At 54.1% G+C, this 26709-nt stretch overlaps 1 protein-coding gene across 2 annotated transcripts in view; it reads left to right on the top strand.

The window, feature by feature from the left end:
* Positions 1-2560: 2560 nt before the first annotated feature.
* Positions 2561-26709, top strand: part of SLC12A9 (solute carrier family 12 member 9) — a 31841-nt gene continuing 7692 nt past the window's right edge. The window contains exons 1-10 of one of the 2 annotated variants that reach the window (XM_082197557.1): positions 2561-2634; positions 6031-6288; positions 6397-6531; positions 7658-7789; positions 8089-8379; positions 9388-9495; positions 9754-9865; positions 17450-17607; positions 17858-17940; positions 26222-26346. In XM_082197557.1, the coding sequence (XP_082053683.1) occupies positions 6063-6288; positions 6397-6531; positions 7658-7789; positions 8089-8379; positions 9388-9495; positions 9754-9865; positions 17450-17607; positions 17858-17940; positions 26222-26346 (1370 nt within the window). In that variant the 5' untranslated portion in view covers positions 2561-2634; positions 6031-6062. Of the gene's footprint in view, positions 2635-2700; positions 2944-6030; positions 6289-6396; positions 6532-7657; positions 7790-8088; positions 8380-9387; positions 9496-9753; positions 9866-17449; positions 17608-17857; positions 17941-26221; positions 26347-26709 lie in introns of those variants that run through there. The other variant, XM_082197556.1, reaches the window with a different exon arrangement.

Genomic DNA, 26709 nt, shown 5'->3' with positions numbered 1-26709 from the left:
TGGCTATGATCTTCGTTTTTTTGATGTTGACCTGCAAACCATATTTTGCGCTCTCCTCTTTCACCCTCATTAAAAGGTTCTTTAATTCCTCCTTGATTACATTTCATTCATTTCTTATATTTCGACGCCACTCTTTGCTCACGAGAAGTCACACAGCGGCTTACGTCCAATAAACGACAACATAGTAGAACATTACGACTGCGACGTAAATTATGTAAAACAATTAACAAATCATCAGTAAAAACAACCACTACGAACAAAACAACTTAAAACATAAAACAGTACAACCACAAGAAAAGTCCTGTTATAAAACCCACAAAGCGTTACAGCACTCATAATCCACAAAGCAATATTAACAACATTGACAAACTAAGCGCTGCTGAATTCACACTCTCGCTCTCTCCCCACCCTCATGACTCATAGCGTCCACAGTCCATCAAGAAAACACCTTCCCATAATGGCTGCGGAAGCAACTTCCTGGATCTCTCTCCAGGTGCATTTTGTTTTTTTGTTTTTAGAAAATCTCTATTAATTTTCACATAAACAAATATACATGAATTACATAACATACAAAACAAAAAACGCTACAAATGAATAGGAACAATAAAGATAAAGAAACAGACATAAACAAATATGATATATTACACTTACATGACAAATTAAAATATATAACTTCCAATAATTCTCATTATACTACTTGTATTATCTGTATTCCTTGCACAGATTCATATTATTTTGTTTTGTGTAAATATATATAAATTCCAATATTATATTTTATCCATTTCTTGCTTACCAGTATCACTCTATTTCTGCAAGTATCTTATTGTTCGTACAGCATGATTTTAGATATTCTTTGAATATTTTCCATTCCCTATACCAGTGTTTTTCAACCACTGTTCCGCGGCACACTAGTGTGCCGCGAGATGTTGCCTGGTGTGCCGTGGGGAAAATTAAAAAATTCGAAAGATTTTTTTTTCAAGTCAAATTTTCGATTGGGGCGCCGTCCCCGGAGGGAGGCGGGCGAGTCGGGCGGCGAGAGGCGGGGCGGCGGCGACGAGGAGAGGCCGCCCAGCGCGGGGCTCTCGCCGTCTGCCTGCCTGGCTGCCTGCGAGCTCGGCGGGCAGCGCCTCCGTCCGCAGCGCCCGCCTCGCGGCTCTCATTCCCTGCCCCTGCCAAAGCTCACCCAGCCAAGCCGCGCTCTCCTTCCTGCCTCGCTTTGCTGCCTCCTCCCCCCCCACCCCCAAAGCTTGGAGGTTCCCCGGCGCCGGCCCGCAGGTTTGACCCCCTTCTCACACCTGTTCGCGCTCCTTGCACGGAATGGGGCGGATGGGGAGGAACGGGGCTCGCCGCTGCCTCCGCTCGCCCTCCCCCCCCTCCGCCGGCGGTCCCGCGATTCTTGGCTTTTTGGCAGTTGGCACAGAAGGAAGGCAAGGGGGAGGGGGAAAAATTGAAACTTACACTTTCGTGCGTATAATTTTTCATATTTCTGTTTACTTACTATTTCATAATAAAGTAATTATAAAATACTTTCTTTGTGTTTATTTGATTCCTATCAAAGAGAATTACTTTATATATAGTCAATATAGGCACAGAGTTAATTTTTTAAACATTTTCTAATGGTGGTGTGTCTCGAGATTTTTTTCATGAAACAAGTGTGCCTTTGCCCAAAAAAGGTTGGGAAACACTGCCCTATACTGCTGGGAATTGTAGTCCGAAACACCTGGAAGGTACCAGGTGGGGGGGAAGAGGCTGAGTTAAGTGGTCCAGGGGTCCCGTTATTAAGGATCCGAGTGCTGTTGGCTATCTTATTATGGCTATCAACCTTTAAGTGAATCACACATCTGTTTCCGTGTGGAAACACCCACTGATGGCCGTAATCTCTGCAAGCGATAGAATGCGGCCAAATGGCGCAACTTTGGAGAGGGAAGTGAAAGCCTCCTTTGGGGAAGGAAAACCTTGAGCAGGGCCTTGACGCCCCTTTAACCAATTAAGTTTTTTTTGTGGGGTTTTTTTTAGGGGGGGGAGCAGAGCCCTGGAGGAATATCCTCCCCTTTAAAAATAAATCTATTTCCCCCCACTTACCTGCCTGTATTTTATCACAAATATCCGGATAACCAGTTTTATATATCTTGTGAATGTCAACAGCCCTAGGACAACCCTAGTTTGGTTTAGTTTTTATGCATTTGCCTACAAACAAAAACACCAAGTCTTTTCACATGCATCCTACTTTATGCTCCGTAGAGACGTTTGTTTGTTGGTGTTGGTGCATTTAAAATGAAAACTCAATAAAAAGCATTAAAAATAAAATAAAATAGTTTTTATGCATTTGCCTATTTGGGTTATAATGGACAAAATTTAACAAAAACACTCTTGTTGCCAGAGGCTCAGGTCCAGGGTGACAAATGTTAGGAAGAAGGCGAGGAAGACACGCAAACAAACACACGCCCTGGGTAGGCAGAGAACCAGCCCCAGGGCCGGCTTTTTCCAGCCACCCAACCCCAAAAACACGTGTCTGCCCTTGCAAGAAATCCGGTGGCTGTGCCTACACAGGAAGGCAAGCCCTTTCCTTGGTCCCGGGGAGGCAAGAGGCGCGGCGCCGCGCCACCTCCCGCGAACACGCGTAACGTGAGAACGGTGGGTGGCGCGGATCCGGGTTGTGGGTCGACGCGTGTCAAGCCTGCCTGGGCTTTTTCTTTTTGGGGGGTGGGTGGGTTGCAGCTGCCTCCTCCTCCTTCCTCCTCCTTTTCCTCGCCGGCCAGCCGAGGCTCCTCCCGGGCAGGATCTGAGCTCACGGCGGCGGATGCAATCGCATCCCGGAGGGAGGAGGAGGAGGAAGCCGGGCCGGGCCGGTCACATGAAGAGCCCGTGACCCGCCCGGCGCTGGAGCCGGTCCGGCCGAAGCTCCATGTCGCCTCCCGGGGCTGCTGCAAAGGACGCGGCCAGGTCGGTGCGAGGCGGGGGGGGGGGGGCAGGACGCCTGGGTCCCTCCGGGGAGGGGGTGGGGTGTTGCAAGGAAGCGGGGGCCCCACCCACCCCCGGGGGATGGAGCCAGGACGCCTGGGTCCTTCGGGAGGGAGAGGGGGCGGGGAGGAGAAGGGCTGGGAGGGGGAGCAGCGGCTGGCTCGGACTCCTGGGTCCCTGCGAGGATCGGGTCCCCGTCTCAGCATCACCGTTCCGCCCCTGGGGCTGATAAGGGGCCCCGCTGCGCCCCTGGGCTTGATGGGAAAATCTCTGCTCTCAAGATGCCCTTCCCAAATCTCCCCCCCTCCCCCAGCTTGGTCAGTTGAGGGGGGGCAGTTTAGGAGGGGATCACTCCTGATCTAGAGTCATGGATGCTTTTTAGCACATCTCTGTTTTTTTTGGGGGGGTGTTACAGATTATTACCCGGTTTTCCTGTCCTCCCTCGTATCATTTTTTTAACGGGAGTTGACTGACCGCCACTCTCCCCACCCTCCTTAAAAAAATTTAACCCACTGTTATTACGACTATTTTATTATTATGCCCTGTGTTATGCTATTCGTTGTTATGATGCATAAACTACATTCTTACTATTGGGATCTTTGGGTAAAGGGCTGTGTATGATCAGTTGCCAACCTAGCAGTTCGAAAGCACCTCAAAGTGCAAGTAGATAAATAGGTACCACTCCGGCGGGAAGGTAAACGGCGTTTCCGTGCACTGCTCTGGTTCGCCAGAAGCGGCTTAGTCCTGCTGGCCACATGACCCGGAAGCTGTACGCAGACTCCCTCGGCCAGTAAAGTGAGATGAGCGCCACAACCCCAGAGTCAGCCACGACTGGACCTAACGGTCAGGGGTCCCTTTACCTTTATATCAATTGAACAAATAATAATAATAACTTATTTTTGTCCTGGTTGTGCAACAATAGACACATGGGCTCCTCTGCGCATGCACCAAATTCCTTATTCCGAAGGTGGTGGACTCCCCTTCCTTGGAGGTCGGACAGCCACCTGTCAGGGGTTCTTCAGATGAGATTCCTTCATTGCGGGGTTGGGCTGGATGACCTTTGGGGATCCCTCAACAACAAAGCTATGATTCTGTGCTCACCGCTGAATGGTCCCAAAGAGGATCCATGAAGAGAGCTTGCTTCCATGCCAGTGGGTCATGGGCCCCAGCAGCCCTGGTTCTCCCCAGCCCCCCCAACACACCTTTCCTTGAGGAACGGGCCTGTGTGGTTCAGGGGCAGAGCTCCTGCTTGGCTTGCAGAGTTAACCTATGGAACTCACCCCCACAGGACGGAAGCAGGGGTGGCCCCTGACCTGCATGGCTTTAAAATGGGGTTTGGCAAATTCGCAGAGGGCTCTTGGCCTTGGATCCATAGAATCCTAGGATTGTTAGGGTTACCTAGTCCAACCCCCCTGCAGCGCAGGAAACTTTTGCCGTACCCGGAACTCGAACCAAAGTCCCTGGGATTAAGAGTCTCATGCTGTACCGATTAATCCGTTCCAGATTTTTGAAAACAGCAGTCCAACATGAATTTTATTCTCTTACGAGACCATTGATCCATAAAATGAAAGCAATAATCAGTGTACCGTGCTATAAAATAAACAAGGCAACATTGTAGATGACAGAAATTAAAATTATTATTTTTTCCTTACCTGCGCAGATGACAGTCATCATTTAGATGGGGGGCTTTTATCCATTTCCGCAGTCACACACAATCAATCAATTGGTAGCCAAACTGGGTTCCACACAGTCGCAAAAAACAAAATAACCAGAAAAGCCTCAAAAACAAAAGCGCAAAATAAACAGCAAAAACAAAAGCGCCAGAATTAATCCATCCCGGGAGTCCGCTTGACTTCCGAAATGTTTGAAAACCAAGGCGCGGCTTCTGATGGGTGCAGGCGCCCAGGAAACAATAGCCAACAGCTGCATCGGACGTCCGGTTTTTGAAAAACGGAACTTCTGGGTTTTCGGCTTTGGGGAACCAAGGTACAGTGGTGCCTCGCAAGACGAAATTAATCCGTTCCGCGAGTCTCTTCGTCTTGCGGTTTTTTCGTCTTGCGAAGCAACCCTATTAGCGGCTTAACGGCTATTAGCGGCTTAGCGGCTAGTAACGGCATAGCGGCCTTAAGAAAAAGGAAACAAACTCGCAAGAACTCAAGCCCATAGGGAAATTCGTCTTGCGGAACGACTCAAAAAACGGAAAACTCTTTCGTCTAGCGAGTTTTTCGTCTTGCGAGGCATTCGTCTTGCAGGGCACCACTGTACCACTGTAATGCGCATCTGGTTGGCTAATGTTGGATGCTGGACTAAGATAGGCCATTGGCAAGAAATTTCTTGCATATGTGGTGGACATTTTCCAAGATTAAAGCCTTTTGGGATACCATATATAATGAATTGAAAAAGAGATTTAAGTATAATTTCAGCAAAAAACCAGAGGCTTTCCTGTAGGGGTTAATTGAGGAAATCCAAATGAAAGATGTAAATTTGTTCATGCGTGCAACAATGGCCGCAAGAATACTCCTGGCCCAGAAATGGAAGCAACAAGAATTCCCCACATTGGAAGATTGGCAAGTAAATACATGGAGCTGGCAAAGCTGACGGGGAAGATTCGGAATGGCTGTGATGATTTGTTCCAAAAGGACTGGGGCAAATTTATACTCTATATGAAAGAAAATTGCAAACAGTTGGATACGTTTGTAGGTTTAAGTTGAAATGTTTGGTAATGGGAAATTAACGAGCTGATTTACTTATAAGTAGGTGATTGTTAAAAGATTGATTCAAGGTAAAAAAGTGAATTTAGGAATGTGAATAAATTGGTAATGAGATATCGAAGTCTGCTAGAGGGAAGGAAGGAGGCAGATACTTTATTTAAGCAATGCCTTAAGCCATGAATTATTATTTTTTGAGATTGAAATGTAATAAAATATGGAAAACTTAATAAAAATTATATTTAAAAAATAATAATAAAATGGGCCATTGGTCTGATCCAGCGATTGGAGCTGATGATTACAACTGCTGCAGCTAATCTCTCTCTCCCACCCCCAATCTTCCTGTTTTCTGCCCCCCTAGATAAACCGGGGAGCTTGCGGCCCCCCCAGGCCATGTCTACAGAGAGCTCCCCTCTGCTCAGCTACCGGCTCTTCCGGGTCTCTAGCGAGGGCGAGATGCCAGGGGGCGGCCAGGAAGAGGCCCCCCTGGTGGTGGGGGTGGCGGGGTCGGCCACAGGGAGCTCCCACCATGACCCGGCCCGGCAGCTGTCGACGTTCTTCGGGGTCATCGTCCCCACCGTCCTCTCCATGTTCAGCATTGTGGTCTTCATGCGTGTGGGTGAGTCGGGCTCTGTGTTCGAGAGGCGCCAAGGTGCCTGTCCTTCTCTGCACCCCCCCTTTTATAAAAAAACCCCAAAACCTGACCTTGATCTGTGTCTCCACGCAGGGTTTGTCATCGGCCACGCAGGCTTCCTGCAGTCTCTCCTTATGTTGGTGGTGGCCTATGTCATCATTTCCTTGACCGTCCTGTCCGTCTGCGCCATCTCCACCAATGGAGCGGTCCAGGCAGGCGGGGCTTACTGTATCCTTTTTTTGGGGGGGGGCAATTCGACGCACTTTGGTTGCTCTTGGATGGAGCAAGGGGGGGAGAGTGGGCTGGTGGGAGAAAGCAAAAAATAATAATAATTTTTTAAATAATATATTTATTTTTTTTACCAAGCACCAAAACACAAGTAGTGAAACCCCCCCCAGGCAGCTGATACATTGGGTATAAATATTCAATAATATACATATTCAAATCAACCATATGTACACTTCTATAAACCTTAACAATCCTCCCTCCACAAGGTTTATTTAACTTTAAACATTTTAATTGCTCCAAATTGTTCAAACCTACCCAAATAATTCAGTATCTTCTCAAACCAATCCTCCTTTTTCTCACTGGCCTTGTGCCCTTTCATTCTATGTATCTTCACAGTCAGTTATTCTAAAATATTATTCAGTTTTTTCCTCCATTGTTTCACCCCTAGCTCTTCTGCATTTCCCCAATTACTCGCTATAACCTGCCTGGCTGCAATTACCATCAGTTTTACCCATTTACATTCCTCTTTTGTTTTTTTCATCTATTCACGCGACACACAGTTAAACTATGGAACTCCCTGCCACAGGAGGCAGCAATGGCCACCAACCTGGACGGCTTTAGGATTGGGCAAATTCATGGGGGAGGACGAGAGGGGCTGTCGGTGGCTGCTGGCCAGGATTTCCCTATGCCAGGCAAACCCGGCCCTCCAGATTGTTTTGGGACTACAATTCTCATCATCCCTGACCACTGGTCCCGTTAGCTAGGGATGATGGGAGTTGTAGTCCCAAAACATGGCAAGCTTTTTCCAAATTCCCAAATGCATGTCGCTCTGAAACTCTTGGGACTACGATAAAAGTCCTGCTTTTTCTGCCCTCCCCCCGAACTTGCTCCAACTCTGACCATCCCAGAAAGCGGCCCTTGAATTGTGGCCCGAATTGAGTCGGCCCTCGCTAGTTCCTGCTCCATGCCGCCTGGTAACTGGAGGTAGACTTCCCTTGTACATGGAGGCTCCACAGCTATGCTCATCCTCCGTGAGTTTGGGAGGGTGGCGGTTCCTCAACTTCTCCTCTTTCAAAACTTTGCCTTAACTGACAACCTTCCCCCCCCCCAACCCGGCCGCTTTCAGTCATGATCAGTCGGACCCTGGGCCCCGAATTTGGCGGCAGCATCGGGCTCATGTTCTACCTGGCTAATGTCTGCGCTTGCGGCGTCTATGTCCTTGGGCTGGTGGAAGCCATTCTGGACGACTTCGGAGCAGGTGGGTGTCAAGACGAGCGAGGGGTGTTTACTGTATTTTTCGCTCCATAAGACGCACCTGGCCATAAGATGTGCGTAGTTTTTAGAGGGGGGATGCAAGGGGGGGGAATTCTTTAAAGGGAGCGCTGAGCAGAGACTGTATGCATTTTACGAAAGAGCAAAACGACGAGATTATCAGCTGCAATTCCTGCATCTCAGGGGGTTGGGCTGGATGACCTTTGGGGGACCCCCCTTCCGAATCCACAGTTCTGTGATTCTGTGATTCCTATCCTCTCTGCCTCCCTTCCGCAATGCCTGCAGACGGATCCGACCCTCCCGGGGTAAAGGCTCTCCCCCAGGGCTACCTGTACAGCTTCCTCTACGGCTCGGTCGTCCTCCTGGTCTGCCTCCTGGTCTGCCTGGTGGGGTCCCACATCTACTCCCGGGCGGCCTTCTTCATCTTCCTGGTGGTCAACGCTGTCCTCATCACCATCTTCGCCAGCTTCTTTGCCGTGTCGCCTCGGGAGATCGCGGTCTCCCGGGACGCGAACCACAGCTTCAACGCCTCCTTCACCGGGTTCAACGTCTCCACGCTCAGGGACAACATGTATGGTAAGTCTACGGCGGTGCAGAACGACCGAGGGAGGGAGGAGGCCCAGAGCAGAACTTTGCCAACCGGGCAAATGTACAGAGAGCTAAAAGCCAAAAGGAAACAAACAGAAACGCCTGCAAACTTTCTGAGCAACTGGGCAGGCAGAATGCTTTCCACAGATGCCAAAAGGATGATGATAATGATGATGATGATTTTATTATTATTTATACCCTGCCCATCTGGCTGGGTTTCCCAGGCCTTTCTGGGCGGCTACCAACAGAATATTAAAAACACAATAAAACATCAAACAGTAAAAACTTCAGTAAGCAGGGCTGTCTTCAGACGTCTTCTAAAAGTCGGATAGTTGTTTATTTCCTTGACATCTGCTGGGAGGGCATTCCACAGGGCGGGCACCACCACCGAGAAGGCCCTCTGCCTGGTTCCCTGTAATCTCACTTCTCGCAGGGAGGGAACCGCCAGAAGGCCCTCGGAGCTGGACCTCAGTGTCCGGGCAGAACGATGGGGGTGGAGATGCTCCTTCAGGTATACTGGACTGAGGCCGTTTAGGGCTTTCAAGGTCAGCACCAACACTTTGAATTGTGCTTGGAAACATACTGGGAGCCAATGTAGGTCTTTCAGGACCGCTGTTATGTGGTCTCCCAGTCACCAGTCTAGCTGCCGCATTCTGGATTAGTTGTAGTTTCTGGGTCACCTTCAAAGGTAGCCCCACGTAGAGCGCATGGCAGTAGTCCAAGCGGGAGATAACCAGAGCATGCACCACTCTGGCGAGACAGTCTGCGGACAGGTAGGAAAGGAAGGCAGCGAAGGCCCCTGCCTGATATCAATGGGTAGGGAGTTCCACAGTGTTGGTGCCGCCACACTAAACGCCCAGGTTCTTGCAGATGTGGTGAGGGCACTGTGTGGCACAGATGAAAGTGCCAATCTCGCTGATCGAAGCAGTTGTGTGGGCGCATACATTTTGTGTGTGTGTGTGTGTCTCCTACGAACATGCTTCTCTCCCTCTGCAGCCATGTACTCTCGCGATTACACCACCAACAACATCATGTCCTTCGCCACTGTCTTCGCCGTCATGTTCAACGGCTGCACGGGCATCATGGCTGGGTCCAACATGTCAGGTGAGGTTTTCGGAGGGTGGGCCGGGGCAAGGGGGGCAGCAGGAGGTGGGTTTTGGGGGCGCATGCCCTCCTTTCTCGTGGCCGGGGGGTGGCGCTTGGGACCCTGCGCCCATTTTGCAGGGAGAGCCTTTTTTAAAAATGTAGTTTTGCTAATTTCCAATCTGTGACAAAAACGAGAGGGGTGGGGAATGCAAAAACAAAATCCCAACTTGCCTCAAAGCAGCAGCTGTTTTCACCTCTCTCTTTTTTTAAAAATAGGGGAACTAAAAAATGCCAGCAGCTCCATCCCAAAAGGGACCATTATTGCCGTGGTCTACACTTTTGTCATCTATTTCCTTCTCTTCTTCATGACCAGCTTCACCTGCGAGAGGTGAGTGGTAGTTTATTTGCAAATCGGCTTCAGTGGGTTTCAACGATCAAGCGGCGTATGGACTTTGTGAAATGAAATAAAGCAAATAAATATTTTGCTAGGGGCAGGCCTTCCCCAACAAATGACAAATGCCCCCTCCCTTTACACCTCACTGACGCCCTCCCCTATCTCCCACACAGCTCACCCCAAGCCCCTCCCTTCCTCCCAAGCCCCACCCCTTTTCAGGAGTGGGAGGAGCTTCACATAGCCTCCCATCCCTCCCCGTTAAACAGCTTGCTTGGGCCTGCCTGCATGGCCTCGTGCCAACTGCAGAGCGTGACGACACCCTTCATTTCTATATATATAGGAAGAAATTCCTGGCCCGACTGCACTGCCGGCCAATTAGGTTTCAAAGTGCTGGTTTTGACCTATAAAGCCTTAAATGGCTCGGGGCCGCAATACCCCAAGGACTGCCTCTCCCCATATGAACCGACCCGGACCCTGAGATCATCTTCTGAGGACATCCTTCGTATGTGTCAGAGCTGCTACCAGGTCCCAGCTCACATAGGACCACGCCACACAGCGTCCACTTTAAAAGAGTCTTTATTGAGTTACAGGTTTCATTTCCGAACTGCAGCGTGCAGCTCTACACCTTCTGCTCTAGGTCGGCGAAGACCCGTCTGAGTCCCCGCCTCTTGCACACCAGCTTAATACCCTAGCCTTGCTCCACCTCCTTCGCCTCTCCCTACGTCTCTGGGTCCTTCTGCCCCCCTGGGCCTCCTCCCTTCTACTCTCCTCTGACGCTGACCCCCCTGATCCTTCTGCCTCCTTGCGGCGGGCTTTAGGACCTGGCTCACTCTCCGGGCTGCTTACTGCTCCAGCTTCCGCTGCATTTGAACTTGGCGCGCGCGCCCAACTCTCTACTTTCCTCTTAACCGTTGCCTCGCTCTCTGAGGAGGGCGTGACCACCCCTGACTCGTGCCCTCCCTCCTGCTGATAGCCTCCGGAACCCGATGCCTGGCTACCTTCCTCCCTGCTGCTCTCAGTCTTGAGCGTGGGTCCCGACTTCCAGCTGCTGCCGCCCTCAGTTATGAGCGTGGGTCCCGACTTCCAGCTGCTGCTCTCTGAATCTCCTCTGTTCCCTTCCTCCTGGGGTATCCCCCCGGATCCCCCCCTTGCTCTGCTCACTGGGGCTCCCTTTTGGGAGTCCTCTGACTCACTGCTTAGGCTTGGAGATCTCGGGTCGTCATCATCACTCATTCTCCCTTCGGCTTCCTCCCCCTCGCTCTCTGTTTCCACCCTTCTCTGCGTCTCTGCTTCTGAACCCCTGACATCCATCCCCCCCTCGAAGCCCCCCCTTCCCCCCTCCCCGCTGTCAGGTGTGGGTGCTGGGCGCTCCATCATCATGGGAGGGAATGCTGGATACAGGTCGCTCCCCGTGGGTGGCCGCCAACTGAAGACCTCCGAGTCTTCCCCCTCGCGGTCGTCGACGTTGACTTGTTGCTCTTCCATCTCTGTACCGCCGTGCTCGAACCCGAGGTCCTCCCCGAACACGTCCATGTCAGTCTCTGCGTCGGTCGCTCGACCTGGCATCTCCAGCCACTTCCTGCGCCATCGCTCCTCTGGTCGATCGTCCCACCAATACGAGTTGCCTGATGCCGAACCTGCCGGTGAACCTTCTGGGGAACGGGTGCTCCGTGCGGGTTCCCCTTCTGAGTCGAATCCATGGAACGTGCTGGAAGAAAGTGTGGGTGTGAACAACCAGTCGTCGAAGAAGCTCGCTGGCATGGGTTTGTGTGGGAAGAGGGCATGAAACTCGTCCTTGAGCAGGGGTTCCTCCAAAGCGTAGTCTGGTACCCAGCTATTGGCGCTGGCCCGGGTGCCCTCTCTGGCTAAGAGGTATTCGACTCCCTCTTCCCCCCATCTGGAGTCCAAAATCTCCGTGACCTCGTTGATGTGGTCCTGGTGCTTCACCTCCCGCGTCTCCGTCCGTTCCCGGAGCGGACTTGGCGCCGTCCCTGGCTCCTGGAACCTGTGAGGTGCCTTGTAGGGAGTGAGCACCGACCTGTGGAACACCGGATGCATTCTGGAACCCTCCGGCAGCGCCAGTCGGAAGGCTACCGGGTTGATCTGCGCTTCGACTTGGTACGGACCGATCTGCTTGTGCCCCAACTTCTTCTTGGCAAGCGACCTGGTCGGCACTGCGTGGGCTGCCAACCAGACCCAGTCTCCCACTTGGATCACTTCGCCAACCCGCCTGTGCTTGTCAGCTTGCACCTTGTAGGCGTGCTTAGCTAGCTCCAGCTGCCGTCTGAGTTGATCGTGGACCGCCTGCAGCTCTGACGCGAACGCGTCCGCCGTCTGTGGTTCTCCTTCCCCCACTCTCTCCAGTCCCGGGAAGGTTCTGGGATTCCTCCCATTGTTGGCAAAGAACGGCGTCACTCCTGTGGACACGTGCTTCGTGTTGTTGTAAGCGAACTCGGCTAGCGGCAGGTAATCCACCCACGTCGCAGGCTGTTGATTGGCATAGCATCTCAGGTACTGCTGCATGATGGCATTGACCCTCTCTGCTTGCCCGTTGGTCTGCGGGTGTCTTGCTGATGCCAGATTGACCTTGACATTTAGAAAACCCATCAGCTTCTGCCAGAACGACGAGATGAACTGGCGTCCGCGGTCGGACAGGATAGACCGTGGCAGGCCATGCACTTTGAACACGTGATCTATGAACAGTTTGGCGGTTTGTTCCGCCGTGGCCACCTTCGCACACGGAATGAAATGTGCCATCTTGGTGAACAAGTCCACCACCACTAGCACAGCTGTCTTGCCTCTCGAGTTGGGTAAATCCGTCACAAAGTCCAGGGCCACCCTCTCCCACGGTTCAAACGGTGTTTGCAGCGGTTCTAACAGTCCCGCCGGTGGTCTGTGTACCGGCTTGGCCCTCTGGCAGGTGTCGCACCTCGCGACGTAGTCCGCGACCTCTCCTCTCAGCCTGGGCCACCAGAAGTCTCTCGCGACTAATTCCATCGTTTTCTCTGTGCCAAAGTGACCGGCCGTGGGTGCGTCGTGCAACTGTTGCAGTACCTTGGCGCGAAGGTCGTCTCCTGGTACATAGACAGCCCCTTTGCGTAGGAGCAAGCCGTCCCGCACCTGGAACTCGTCCGTGGTAGCCGTGCCTCTGAGCAGTTCCGCCATCTTGTCTTGCGCGAATGAGTCGTCCCGCAATGCACGTCGCACCGCATCCAGGTCTACTGTAGCTGAGGCACACGCCCACGCCGTCGGTGCGAAGATGTGCATGGCCGCCGCTGGCGTCACCTCTTCTAGGTATTGCGGTTTTCGGGACAGTGCATCCGCCATGATGTTGGTGTCGCCTGGGACGTACTCTATTCGGAAATTGAAGTCAGCAAAGAACTCCGCCCAACGTATCTGCCTCTGGTTCAGGAACTGAGCCGTGCGCCAGTGCTCCAGATTCTTGTGGTCCGTGCAGACCTGCACCGTGTGCTTGGCGCCGATTAGGAAGTGCCTCCACGCCTTGAAAGCTGCATGAATGGCCAGCAACTCCCTGTCCCAGATGGTGTAGTTCTGCTCCGACTTGCTGAGCTTTCTGGAGTAGAACGCTCCCGGCCGCCACACCCCCTGCGGGTCTCGCTGCAGCAGGACAGCTCCCACGGCTCTGTCTGACGCGTCTGTCTCTACCCTCAACGGTTTACTGGGGTCGATATGCAGCAGTTGCTTCTCCGATGCGAAGAGATGCTTGAGCGCTTGAAAGGACTGTTCCGCCTGCTCCGTCCAGATGAATTTCTTTTTTTTGGAGCTGAGCGTGTCCGTAATTGCTGCCGTCTGCATCGCGAACCCCTTGATAAACTTGCGATAGAAGTTGGCGAAGCCGACAAACCGCTGGACCTCCTTCCGGTTGCGCGGGCTTTTCCAATCCAATACCGCACGAACCTTGGTGCTGTCCATGGCTATCCCCTTGTCCGACAACTTGTATCCCAGGAAATCCACCTCCGTCGTGTCGAACTGGCACTTCTCCAGCTTGGCGTACAGTCTATGTTGTTGCAACCTGCTGAGCACCTCCCTCACGTCTCGGTCGTGAGCTTGCTGCGAGTCAGAGAAAATCAGGATGTCATCCAGGAAGCAGACGCATGTCTTGTAGAGGAGTCCCTCCAACACGTGATGCATAAAAGCTTGAAAACAGTGAGAGCCATTTTGTAATCCAAAGGGCATAACTCTGTATTCGTAGGTGCCCAGCGGTGTGAACATGGCCGTCTTCCACTCATCGCCCTCCCGCATGCGGATGAGATTGTACGCCCCTCGCAGGTCCAACTTGGTGAACACGCGTCCCTTGCGCACCGTCGCGAGGAGGTCGTCAATCCTGGGCATGGGGTAATCAGACGGTTTGGTCATCTGGTTCAAAAGGCGGTAGTCCACAACTAGTCTTTTTTGGGGCGTGTCTTTCTTTTTCACGAAGAAAACGGGACTGCCCCCCACTGCCTTGGACTCTCTGATGAAGCCACGCTCCAGATTATGCTCGATGAACTGTTTGAGTTCCTGCATTTCATCTTCAGACATGGAGTATAGCCGCCCCTTCGGCAGCGTCGCCCCCGGTAGGAGGTCAATCTTGCAGTCATATGGCCGGTGAGGGGGTAGCTTGTCCGCCTCCTTCTCGCAGAAGACCTCCAAAAAGCTCGCGTATTTGTGGGGGACCGCTTGCAACGTTCCCAACTGCAGTTGTGATTCCTCCTCCTCTCCCTCCCGTCGGGGCAGGATGCAGTGTTCTGCGCAATAAGAGGAGCCGAAGATCAGTTGTCTCTGGTACCAAGCCAGTGTCGGACTGTGCCTGTCCAGCCAACTCATGCCCAACACAATGGGCGTGTCCGACAGTTGGGTGACATTAAAACTGATGACTTCCCTGTGGTTGCCAAGGCGCATCACCATCGGTGGCGTCTGCTTCACCACCTGCCCCCCTAGCAACTCTCTGCCATCCACTGTGACGACTTGCAGGGGCAGAGTGGCAGGCAATAGCTGTATAGCGTGCTGCTCCACAAAGCTCTGCGCTATAAAGTCTGCGTTGCTTCCAGAATCCACAGAAAGCGGCACTTCGATAGTGACGCCGTCGGGTAGCTGGAGAGATGCTGTGAGCTGCACTACTGGTTTGGGTGGGAGGGGATCCGTGGGTTGCAAGATTGCTGGGGACTGCTTCACAGATGCGTCTGGCTGGGCCCCAGTGCCTCCGTCTCCAGCCAGACATCGTCGTTTCCCTGCTGTGGTTCTCCTTGCTGCGTTGCTGCAGTCACCATTGCTGAGGCTGCAGTGTGCTTGTGGAGCCTCCGGGGACACTCCTTCGCCAAATGGCCTGGATCCTCGCAGATGTAACACTTCCTGTTCCCTCTAGGAGGCTTCGCTTTCACTGCTGCCGGTGCTAGGGCTCTGGCTGCTGACTGAGCCCTTGCACCTCCAACCTCCATCGGTTCCCCTCCCCCTCCTGGCGGAGGTGTGGATTGCGCACGCGCTGCTTCCCTCGGAACGAAAGAGAAACTTCTCGCTGCTTCGCGCCCTCCACGTCCTTCATCTCTGCACCATGGACGTTCTTCCAGCCTCACCCCCACAGTCAGCGCCCTTTGGACCACCTCCTGCGTGCTTCGGGGCCTCTCCCCCCTTGCAATTTCATCCTTAACCGCTGAACTTAGACCCTCCCAGAAGAGGTCTCTGACAGGGGGCGAATCCCGATCCCATTCTAAAGCACTGACCAGCGCAAAAAATCGGGCGTGATACTGCCGGACGCTCGCCCTCCCTTGTTTTAGTCCATGAATCTCCCGTCTGGCAAGATCCACATCAATAGTAGACAAAAAACACGCATCCATCGCTTTGATAAAGGCATCTGCATTCTGAAGCGCCGGATCTTTATCCCTCCACAAATTGCGCAGCCAGGCTTTGGCATCCCCATGCAAATGGGACAATATGAACCCCACCTTCTCTTCCTCATCTCTAAAGTCTTTTGCCAGCAGTTGCAGTGCGCACATTACGTCTGCTCTAAAATTAGGGTACTGTTGCAAAGTCCCATCGAAGTGAGCCACAAGCCCTCCTGCTCTCCGTGCCAATCCCACGCCCTCCGGTCTGGGTCCCGGTTGCCCTTGCTTAACAAGCATTTCAAACCTGGCGTGTAGGTCTCTGTAGGCGGCTGTAGTCTCCTCCTCCCGTTTCTTGGAAGCCAATACCTCTGAGGACAACTGGGTCACTGCCTCTTGCAGCGCGGAGATCCTCTGTTCTTCCGTCATCTTGCTAACCTTTGTGAGCTCGCTTACAGACACCCCTCTTCCTCCCCTAGCGGCTTCTGCTCCCGCTGCGAGGTTTCAGGTTTCTGAAGCTTTGAAGAGACGGGTCTTACTGTCAGAGCTGCTACCAGGTCCCAGCTCACATAGGACCACGCCACACAGCGTCCACTTTAAAAGAGTCTTTATTGAGTTACAGGTTTCATTTCCGAACTGCAGCGTGCAGCTCTACACCTTCTGCTCTAGGTCGGCGAAGACCCGTCTGAGTCCCCGCCTCTTGCACACCAGCTTAATACCCTAGCCTTGCTCCACCTCCTTCGCCTCTCCCTACGTCTCTGGGTCCTTCTGCCCCCCTGGGCCTCCTCCCTTCTACTCTCCTCTGACGCTGACCCCCCTGATCCTTCTGCCTCCTTGCGGCGGGCTTTAGGACCTGGCTCACTCTCCGGGCTGCTTACTGCTCCAGCTTCCGCTGCATTTGAACTTGGCGCGCGCGCCCAACTCTCTACTTTCCTCTTAACCGTTGCCTCGCTCTCTGAGGAGGGCGTGACCACCCCTGACTCGTGCCCTCCCTCCTGCTGATAGCCTCCGGAACCCGATGCCTGGCTACCTTCCTCCCTGCTGCTCTCAGTCTTGAGCGTGGGTCCCGACTTCCAGCTGCTGCCGCCCTCAGTTATGAGCGTGGGTCCCGACTTCCAGCTGCTGCTCTCTGAATCTCCTCTGTTCCCTTCCTCCTGGGGTATCCCCCCGGATCCCCCCCTTGCTCTGCTCACTGGGGCTCCCTTTTGGGAGTCCTCTGACTCACTGCTTAGGCTTGGAGATCTCGGGTCGTCATCATCACTCATTCTCCCTTCGGCTTCCTCCCCCTCGCTCTCTGTTTCCACCCTTCTCTGCGTCTCTGCTTCTGAACCCCTGACAGTATGTCTCCCCTATGAGAGGTCCGGGGGGTGGCAACAAAAGAAGAGGCCTTATCTGTGGTGGCTCCCCGTTTGTGGAATTCTCTCCCCGGGGTGGTTCGGCTGGCAGCTTCATTATATATCTTTAGGCGCCAGGCAAAAATGTTCCCCTTCAACCATGACTTTTTAAGTGTGTTTGTGAGTGGGTGGGATATCGTTTTCTTTGTGCTCTATTGTGAATTTTGCATTCTCATTTTATATTTTTATGTTGTGAGCTGCACTGTGATCAATACAGTGAAGGCACTAGCCTGGTGTCAATAGGCAAGGAGTTCCAAAGTCTAGGTGAAAGTTTGATTTCTTACAAAGGCGGAATGGGCGTTGTGTGGCACTTGCAACGGCGCCAGTTCTGCTCTTGTGTTCTTACGTGTTGGACTACCCCGCAGGGCTCTGCTGAAGGGGGACTACGGCTTCTTCCGGGCTATCAATGTATGGCCTCCCTTTGTGTTGATCGGCATCTACTCTGCGTCGCTCTCGGCATCGATGAGCAACCTCATTGGCGCATCGCGGATCCTCCACGCCCTGGCAAAGGACGACCTGTTTGGTGAGTCCTTCCCCTCCAGAAAAATCCCTTTACATGAGTGCAGGGGGAACCCATAGCTCTCCGGGTGCCGCTGCGCTACAACTCCCACCGGGCGCTACAGCTCCCACCATCGCCCCTGCCCGTTGGCCGTGGTGGCTGAGGGGAGTTGGGAGTCCAGAAATATATGGAGAGGATCCACTGGCATTCCCCTCTCGTTTCCCCAAGCCCGCTTTCTGTCTCTGAAGATCCCATTGTTGCCTTGTCATGGCAGGAATTGTCCTGGCTCCCGCGAAGATTGTTTCCAAAGGGGGCAACCCGTGGGTGGCCGTCCTCTACACCTGGGCGCTCGTACAGGTACGTTCTCCTCTTCTCTTCCTTCCCCTTTCACCCTGTGCCGCTCAGGGGAACCCCAGAGCTGCTCTGTTCCGGCCAACATCGGAAAATGAGAAAACAGTTAGCGCATGGGTAGGCAAACTAAGGCCCGGGAGCCGTATATGGCCCAATCGCCTTCTCAGTCTGGCCCGCAGATAGTCTGGGAATCAGTGTATTTTTACATGCATAGAAGGTGCCCTTTTATTTAAAATGCATCTCTGCATTATTTGTGGGCATAGGAATTTGTTCATTTTTATTTTTTCCCCAAAATATAGTCCGGCCCCCCACAAGGTCTGAGGGACAGTGGACCAGCCCCCTGCTGACCCCTGGCATAGATGCTGAAGGGCAAGACAGGGGAGCAGCGGTCCTAGCCCAGCCGCCCATAGACTCTATCTAGGAGGGACTCCAGGGGTCATCGCGTCCAGCCCACTTGCAATGCAGGAATCTGCAGCTATTCAGTTATAGAGTGAGGTGGCCTTTGAGCAAGGGATTTAAAATATACAGTGGTGCCTCGCAAGACGAAAAGAATCCGTTCTGTGATTCTCTTCGCCTAGTGTTTTTTTTCGTCTTGCGAAGCAAGCCCATTGACGGATTAGCGCTATTAGCGGCTTTTAGCGGCTTTTCGGCTGATCGGATCAGCTGATAAGCGGCTTAGCGGCTTAGAAAAGGGGGGGGAGGGAAAAAACCCACAGGAACTCGCAAGACATTGTCGTCTTGCGAAGCAAGCCCATAGGAAATTCGTTTTGCGAAGCACCTCCAAAACGGAAATCTCTTTCGTCTAGCGAGTTTTCCGTCTTGTGAGGCATTCGTCTTGCGGGGCACCACTGTATAAACTAATCTGGAGTCTTCCAGATAGTGTGGACTACAGTTCCCATCAGCTTTCTTGGGAGCTGTTGTCCAAATCAACTGGATATCAATAACAATATAATAATAATTTATTATTTATACCTCACCCATCTGGCTGGGGTTTCCCAGCCTCTCTGGGCGGCTCCCAGCAGAATACAGTGGTACCTCGGGTTACATACTGTCAGGGGTTCAGGAGCAGAGGCGAGGGCAAGGGAGGAAACAGAGAGCGAGGGGGAGGAGGCAGAAGAAAGGATGAGTGATGACGACGACCCGAGATCTCCGAGTCTTTCCAGTGAATCAGAAGATTCACAAAAAGGGGCACCAGTGGCCAGGGCAAGGGGGGAGACTAGGGGGACACCCCAGGAAGATAGAGCCAGAGGGGACTCAGAGGGGAGCAGTTGGAGATCGGGACCAGCGTCACCGCCAGAGAGTAGGAAAGAGGAAGAGCGCCAGGGATCAAGCGCTGGCAGCTCGCAACAGGAGGGAGGGCACGAGTCAGGAGTGGCCACACCTTCATCGGGGAGCGAAGTGACGGTTAGACGGAAAGTGGAAGGTTGGGCGCGCGCGCCAAGTTCAAATGCACAGGAAGGTGGCGCAGTAGGCAGCCCGGAAAGGGAGCCAGATCCTAAAGCACGGCGCAAGGAGACAGGAGAGTCAGGGGGGTCAGCGTCAGAAGAATCCCGGAAGGAAGAGACCCAGGGGGGCAGAGGGACCCAGAGGAGAACTGTCAGGCGGAAAAGGTGGAGCAGGGCTAGGATATTAAGTTGGTGCGCAAGGGGCGGAGACTCAGACGGAGCTTCGCCGATCTAAGCATAAGACGTAGGGTTGCACGCAGCAGCTCGAGAATGGAGACTGTAACTCAATAAAGACTTTTATTTAACGATCGCTGGCTAGCGTGATCCTCTGTGAGCTAGGATCTGGAAGTAACCCTGACAGTAAGCTCCTTCTGCACAAAATTGTGGGCATCCACGGCCTCGCGGAGAGGAGAGAAAGCGGGTGCCTACAAGAGAGCTCACGAACGGCAGACAATATGACGGCCGAACAGCAAATAACGGAACTCAGAGAAGCGGTTTCACGACTGAATGCCGAGGCGCTGGCGTCCAGGAAGAGAGAGGAGGAAGCAGCTGCCGCCTACAGGGATCTCCAGGTCAGGTTGGACGTGCTTACGAAGCAAGGGCAACAGACACCCAAATCAGAGGGGATTGGGTTGGAGAGACGCACAGGCGGTCTGGTCTCTCACTTCGATGGGAATTTGCAACAGTACCCCAACTTTAGAGCAGACGTAATGTGTGCACTGCAACTGCTGCACAAAGACTTTAGAGATGAACAAGAGAAAGTGGGGTTCGTCATGTCCCATTTGCATGGAGACGCTAAAGCATGGCTGCGCAATTTGTGGAGAGATAAGGATCCTGCGCTCCAAAATGCGGACGCCTTTATTAAAGCGATGGATGGCTGTTTTTTATCAAGCATTGACGTGGACCTTGCCCGAAAGGAGGTGCATGGACTAAGGCAAGGGAGGGCCAGCGTAAGGCAGTATCATGCCCGCTTTTTCGCTTTGGTCAGTGCCCTGGAATGGGACAGAGATTCGGCTCCTGTCAGAGACCTTTTTTGGGAGGGCTTGCACAACTCGGTTAAAGATGAGATTGCGAGGGGGGAGAGACCCCGGACCACGCAGGAGATCGTTCAGAGGGCGCTGGCGGTGGGGGTGCGGCTGGAAGAACGTCCGTGGAGCAGGGACGAAGGGCGCAGCGGGCGCGAACCAGCCAGGGGCTCCTCCTTCCTTCCCAGAGAAGCAGCGCGTGCGCAATCCACGCCTCCAACAGGGGGAGGGGTGGAACCGATGGAGGTTGGGAGTGCAAGGGCTCAGTCAGCAGCCAGAGCCCTAGCACCGGCAGCAGTGAAAGCGAAGCCTCCTAGAGGGAACAGGAAGTGTTATATCTGCGAGGATCCAGGGCATGTGGCGAAAGAGTGTCCCCGGAGGCTCCACAAGCACACTGCAGCCTCAGCAATGGTGACTGCAGCAACGCAGCACGGAGAACCACAGCAGGGAAACGACGATGTCTGGCTGGAGGAAGAGGCACTGGGGCCCAGCCAGACGTGTCAGTGAAGCAGTCCCCAGGGAATTTACCGCCCATGGACCCCCTCCCGCCCAAGCCAGTAGTGAGGCTCACCGCATCGCTCCAGCTACCCAATGGCATCACCATGGACGTGCCAATCACCGTCGACTCGGGAAGCAATGCAGACTTCATAGGGCAGGACTTTGTCGACCGGCACGCTATACAGTTGCTGCCTGCCACGCTGCCCCTGCAGGTTGTCACGGTGGATGGCAGGGAGCTGTTAGGGGGGCAAGTGGTGAAGCAGACGCCGCCTATGGTGCTGCGGCTTGGAAATCACAGGGAAATCATCAGCTTCAACGTCACTCAACTCTCGGACACGCCTATCGTATTGGGCATGAGTTGGCTGGACAAGCACAGCCCGACGCTGGCTTGGTACCAGAGGCAGCTGACCTTCGGCTCTTCCTTTTGTGCTGAACACTGCATCATGCCCCAGCAGGAAGGGGAGCAAGAGGAGTCACAGCTGCTGCTAGGCATGCTGCAAGCGATTCCCCACAAGTACGCAGAATTTTTGGAGGTTTTCTGCGAGAAGGAGGCAGACAAGCTACCCCCCCACAGACCATATGACTGCAAAATTGACCTGCTGCCGGGGGCGGCGCTGCCCAAAGGGAAGCTGTATTCCATGTCTGAAGACGAACTGCAGGAACTCAAAGAGTTCATAGATCATAATTTGAAGCGCGGTTTCATCCGAGAGTCCCAGGCAGCGGGGGGCAGTCCTGTATTCTTTGTGAAGAAGCGAGACACGCCCCAAAAAAGACTCGTAGTGGACTACCGCATTTTGAACAGTGTCACCAAGCCGTCGGACTTCCCCATGCCCCGAATCGACGACCTCCTCGCAAAAGTACGCAAGGGCAGCGTGTTCACCAAGTTGGACCTGCGAGGGGCGTACAACCTCATTCGCATGCGGGAAGGAGATGAGTGGAAGACAGCCATGTTCACGCCCCTGGGCACCTACGAATATAGGGTTATGCCTTTTGGATTGCAAAATGGCTCCCACGTTTTTCAAGCTTTCATGCATCACGTGTTGGCGGGGCTCCTCTACAAAACGTGCGTCTGTTTCTTGGATGACATCCTGATCTTTTCGGAATCGCAGCAGGAGCATGACAGACACGTCAGGGAAGTGCTGAGCCGGCTACAGCAACATAGGCTTTACGCCAAGCTGGAGAAGTGCCAGTTCGACGTGACGGAGGTGGATTTCCTGGGCTACAAGTTGTCTGACAAGGGGCTCGCCATGGACAGCGCCAAGGTTCGAGCGGTGTTGGATTGGAAAAGCCCACGCAACCGGAAGGAGGTCCAACGATTTGTCGGCTTCGCGAATTTCTATCGCAAGTTCATCAAAGGCTTCGCTATGCAGACAGCGGCCATCACGGACACGCTTAGCTCCAAGAAAAAGAAGTTCATCTGGACGGAGCAGGCGGAGCGGTCCTTTCAGGCACTCAAACGTCTCTTCGCGTCGGAAGAGCAGCTGCTGCATGTCGACCCCAGCAGGCCAATGAGGGTCGAGACAGACGCCTCGGACAGAGCCGTGGGAGCAGTCCTGCTGCAGAGAGACCCGCAGGGGGTTTGGCGGCCGGGGGCGTTTTACTCCAGGAAGCTCAGCAAGTCCGAACAGAACTACACCATCTGGGACAGGGAGTTGCTGGCTATTCATGCAGCGTTCAAAGCATGGAGGCACTTCCTGATTGGAGCCAAGCACACGGTGCAGGTCTGCACGGACCACAAGAATCTGGAGCACTGGCGCACGGCACAGTTCCTGAACCAGAGGCAGATACGTTGGGCTGAGTTCTTTGCGAACTTCGATTTCCGAATAGAGTATGTCCCGGGGGACACCAACATCATGGCGGACGCGCTCTCCCGTAAGCCGCAGTATCTGGAGGACACCACGCCAGCGGCCGCCATGCACATCTTCGCACCAACAGTGTGGGCGTGCGCTGCGGCGACAGTGGACCTGGAGGCGGTGCGACGAGCGTTGCAGAATGACTCCTTCGCACAAGCAAAGATGGCAGAGATGCAAAGGGGCACGGCAGCGACCGACGGGTTCCAGCTGAGAGATGGGTTGCTCATCCGCAAAGGGGCCATCTACGTGCCGGGAGACGAACTTCGCGCCAAGGTACTGCATCAGCTGCACGACGCGCCCACTGCCGGGCACTTTGGCAAGGAGAAGACGGTGGAATTAGTCGCCAGGGATTTCTGGTGGCCCGGAATGAGAGGGGAAGTCGCGGACTACGTGGCGAGGTGCGACACCTGCCAGAGGGCCAAACCAGTGCACAGACCGCCGGCCGGACTGTTGGAACCGCTGCAAACTCCGGTCGAGCCATGGGAGAGAGTCGCCCTGGACTTCGTCACGGATCTGCCCAGCTCGAGGGGCAAGACGGCCGTGCTGGTGGTGGTGGACTTGTTCTCCAAGATGGCACATTTCATCCCGTGTGCGAAGGTGGCCACGGCGGAACAAACCGCCAAACTGTTCATAGACCACGTGTTCAAGGTTCACGGGCTGCCACGGTCTATTCTGTCCGACCGCGGACGGCAGTTCATCTCGAATTTCTGGCAGAAGCTGATGGGCTTCCTAAACGTCAAGATCAACCTGGCGTCGGCGAGACACCCGCAGACCAACGGGCAAGCGGAGCGGGTCAATGCCATCATGCAGCAGTACCTGAGATGCTATGCGAATCAACAGCCGGCGACGTGGGTGGATTACCTGCCGCTCGCCGAGTTCGCCTACAACAACACGAAGCACGTGTCCACGGGGGTCACGCCGTTCTTCGCCAACAACGGGAGGCACCCCAGAACCTTCCCGGGACTGGAAAGACTGGTGGAGGGGGAGCCGCAGACAGCAGATGCGTTCGCGTCGGAGTTGCAGGAGGTCCACGATCAGCTGCGGCGGTACCTGGAGCTGGCCAAACACGCATACAAGGTGCAGGCAGACAAACACAGAAGGGTTGGCGAAGAGATCCATGTGGGAGACTGGGTCTGGTTAGCAGCCCACGCAGTGCCGGCCAGGTCGTTGGCCAAGAAGAAACTAGGGCATAAGCAACTGGGGCCCTACCAAGTCGAAGACCAGGTCAACCCGGTGGCTTTCAGGCTGGCGCTTCCGGAGGGTTCCAGAATGCATCCGGTGTTCCACAGATCGGTGCTCACTCCCTACAAGGCACCGCACAGGTTTCAGGAACCAGGAACGGCGCCGAGTCCGCTCCGAGAGGGAACCAGGCAACGGGGAGTGGCACAGGAGGTGCGCCTCAACGAAGTCACGGAGATTTTGGACTCCAGATGGGGGGGAAGGGGGGGTAGAATACCTTCTCGCTAAGGAGGGCACCCCGGCCAGTGCCAACAGCTGGGTGCCGGGCTACGCTTTAGATGAACCTCTGCTCAAGGAAGAGTTTCATGCCCTCTTCCCCCATAGGCCAATGCCAGCGGACTTTTTCGACGACTGGCTTTTCACGCCCACGCTTTCAGCCAGCACGTTCTGGGGGTTCGACTCGGATGAGGAACCGACACGAGACGCCCGTTCCCCGGAGGGGTCACCCTCGGGATCTGCTTCAGAACCCTCGTATTGGTGGGATGATCGACCAGAGGAGCAGTGGCGCAGAAAGTGGCTGGAGGGTCCAGGACGAGCAACGCCGCCAGAAGGAAGCGAGGGAGAGACGGACATGGACGTTTTCGGGGACGACCAGGGTTTCGAGCACGGCGGCACAGAGATGGAAGCAGAGGTGACCGTCGTCGACGAGAGCAGGGAGGAAGAACCGGAAGACTTCGATTGGAGGCCCGCCACGGGAAGCGAACTGTACCCGACATTCGTCCCCTTGACACTGCAGCACCCAGTCCCCGCACCGGAAGGAGGGGAGGGGGGAAGAGGGGGCTTCGGGGGGGATGGATGTCAGGGGTTCAGGAGCAGAGGCGAGGGCAAGGGAGGAAACAGAGAGCGAGGGGGAGGAGGCAGAAGAAAGGATGAGTGATGACGACGACCCGAGATCTCCGAGTCTTTCCAGTGAATCAGAAGATTCACAAAAAGGGGCACCAGTGGCCAGGGCAAGGGGGGAGACTAGGGGGACACCCCAGGAAGATAGAGCCAGAGGGGACTCAGAGGGGAGCAGTTGGAGATCGGGACCAGCGTCACCGCCAGAGAGTAGGAAAGAGGAAGAGCGCCAGGGATCAAGCGCTGGCAGCTCACAACAGGAGGGAGGGCACGAGTCAGGAGTGGCCACACCTTCATCGGGGAGCGAAGTGACGGTTAGACGGAAAGTGGAAGGTTGGGCGCGCGCGCCAAGTTCAAATGCACAGGAAGGTGGCGCAGTAGGCAGCCCGGAAAGGGAGCCAGGTCCTAAAGCCCGGCGCAAGGAGACAGGAGAGTCAGGGGGGTCAGCGTCAGAAGAATCCCGGAAGGAAGAGACCCAGGGGGGCAGAGGGACCCAGAGGAGAACTGTCAGGCGGAAAAGGTGGAGCAGGGCTAGGATATTAAGTTGGTGCACAAGGGGCGGAGACTCAGACGGAGCTTCGCCGATCTAAGCATAAGACGTAGGGTTGCACGCAGCAGCTTGAGAATGGAGACTGTAACTCAATAAAGACTTTTATTTAACGATCGCTGGCTAGCGTGATCCTCTGTGAGCTAGGATCTGGAAGTAACCCTGACACATACGCTTTAGGTTACATACACTTCAGGTTACAGACTCTGCTAACCCAGAAATAGTACCTCAGGTTAAGAACTTTGCTTCAGGATGAGAACAGAAATCGCGCTCCGGCGGCGCGGTGGCAGCAGGAGGCCCCATTAGCTAAAGTGGTGCTTCAGGTCAAGAACAGTTTCAGGTATGGACCTCCGGAACGGATTAATTACTTAACCCGAGGTACCACTGTATTCCAAAAACATGATAAAACATCAAACATTAAAAACTTCCCTAAACATGGGTGGCTCCAGGTTAGAGAAAGACTGGTATGATAGGATCATTTTTATCCTGCCTTTTGCCGGCTCACAGTTATAAGAGCGTAAGAGACCTGCGGGTACAGGGCGGTATACAAAATTAATACATAATAATAATAATAATAATAATAATAATAATAATAATAATAGCAGCATTCTGGATCAGGCCAGTTGCCCACCTAGTCCAGCGTCCTTTCCAGTGGGAAAGCCGTGAGCGGGACTCACAGCAAACGATAAAAGAATAAATTGGTCTCGAGGACCCAGTGGACCCCAATAAGTGATGCCAGGAAGGGGGCACGGGCAGCGCCAGAGCCAGGACAGGGTTTCCCTGCCCCATAGCTGGAGCCCCCTCGCTTCCTCTGCCGCCCTGACTCTTTTTCCGCTCTCCCAGCTGGTCCTCTTCGTCGGGAAGCTGAACACCATCGCCAGCATCGTCACCGTCTTCTACCTCGTGGCCTATGCCGCCGTGGACCTGGCCTGCTTGGCGCTGGAGTGGGCCTCCGCCCCCAATTTCCGGTGGGTGTGGTGTCCCGGGAGGGGGTGGAGCTGGGCTGCTTTGGGGAGAGGGGAGGGGCGAGGCAGCAAGTCGGCCTTTCTGATGCTTACACTGCTCTGAAACCGCAGTCAAAACCTGAGTTGGGGGTCCTGCTTCTGCCTGAGGGGTGCACTGCCTTTTTTTTGGGGGGGGGAGGGATATTCCGGTGGTGGGAGGGGCCAGAGGGCAGGGCAATGGGTGTGCATTTTAACCTTCATAACAGACACGCTTGCGCACTCTTCCCAGTTCAGGCAAGCAAGAGGCGTCATTGCAGCTCAAGGCCAGGTGTGCAAAGTAGGAATAGAGAGGGGTGTGGCCTGGGCGGAGAAGGTGTGGCTGAGAAA

Source organism: Podarcis vaucheri (assembly GCF_965113315.1).
Source record: "Podarcis vaucheri genome assembly, chromosome: 13".
In the NCBI taxonomy this organism is placed as follows: Eukaryota; Metazoa; Chordata; class Lepidosauria; order Squamata; family Lacertidae; genus Podarcis; species Podarcis vaucheri.
The sequence above is the reverse complement of the archived record's forward strand: the minus strand, read 5'-3'. Positions and strand labels throughout refer to the sequence as shown.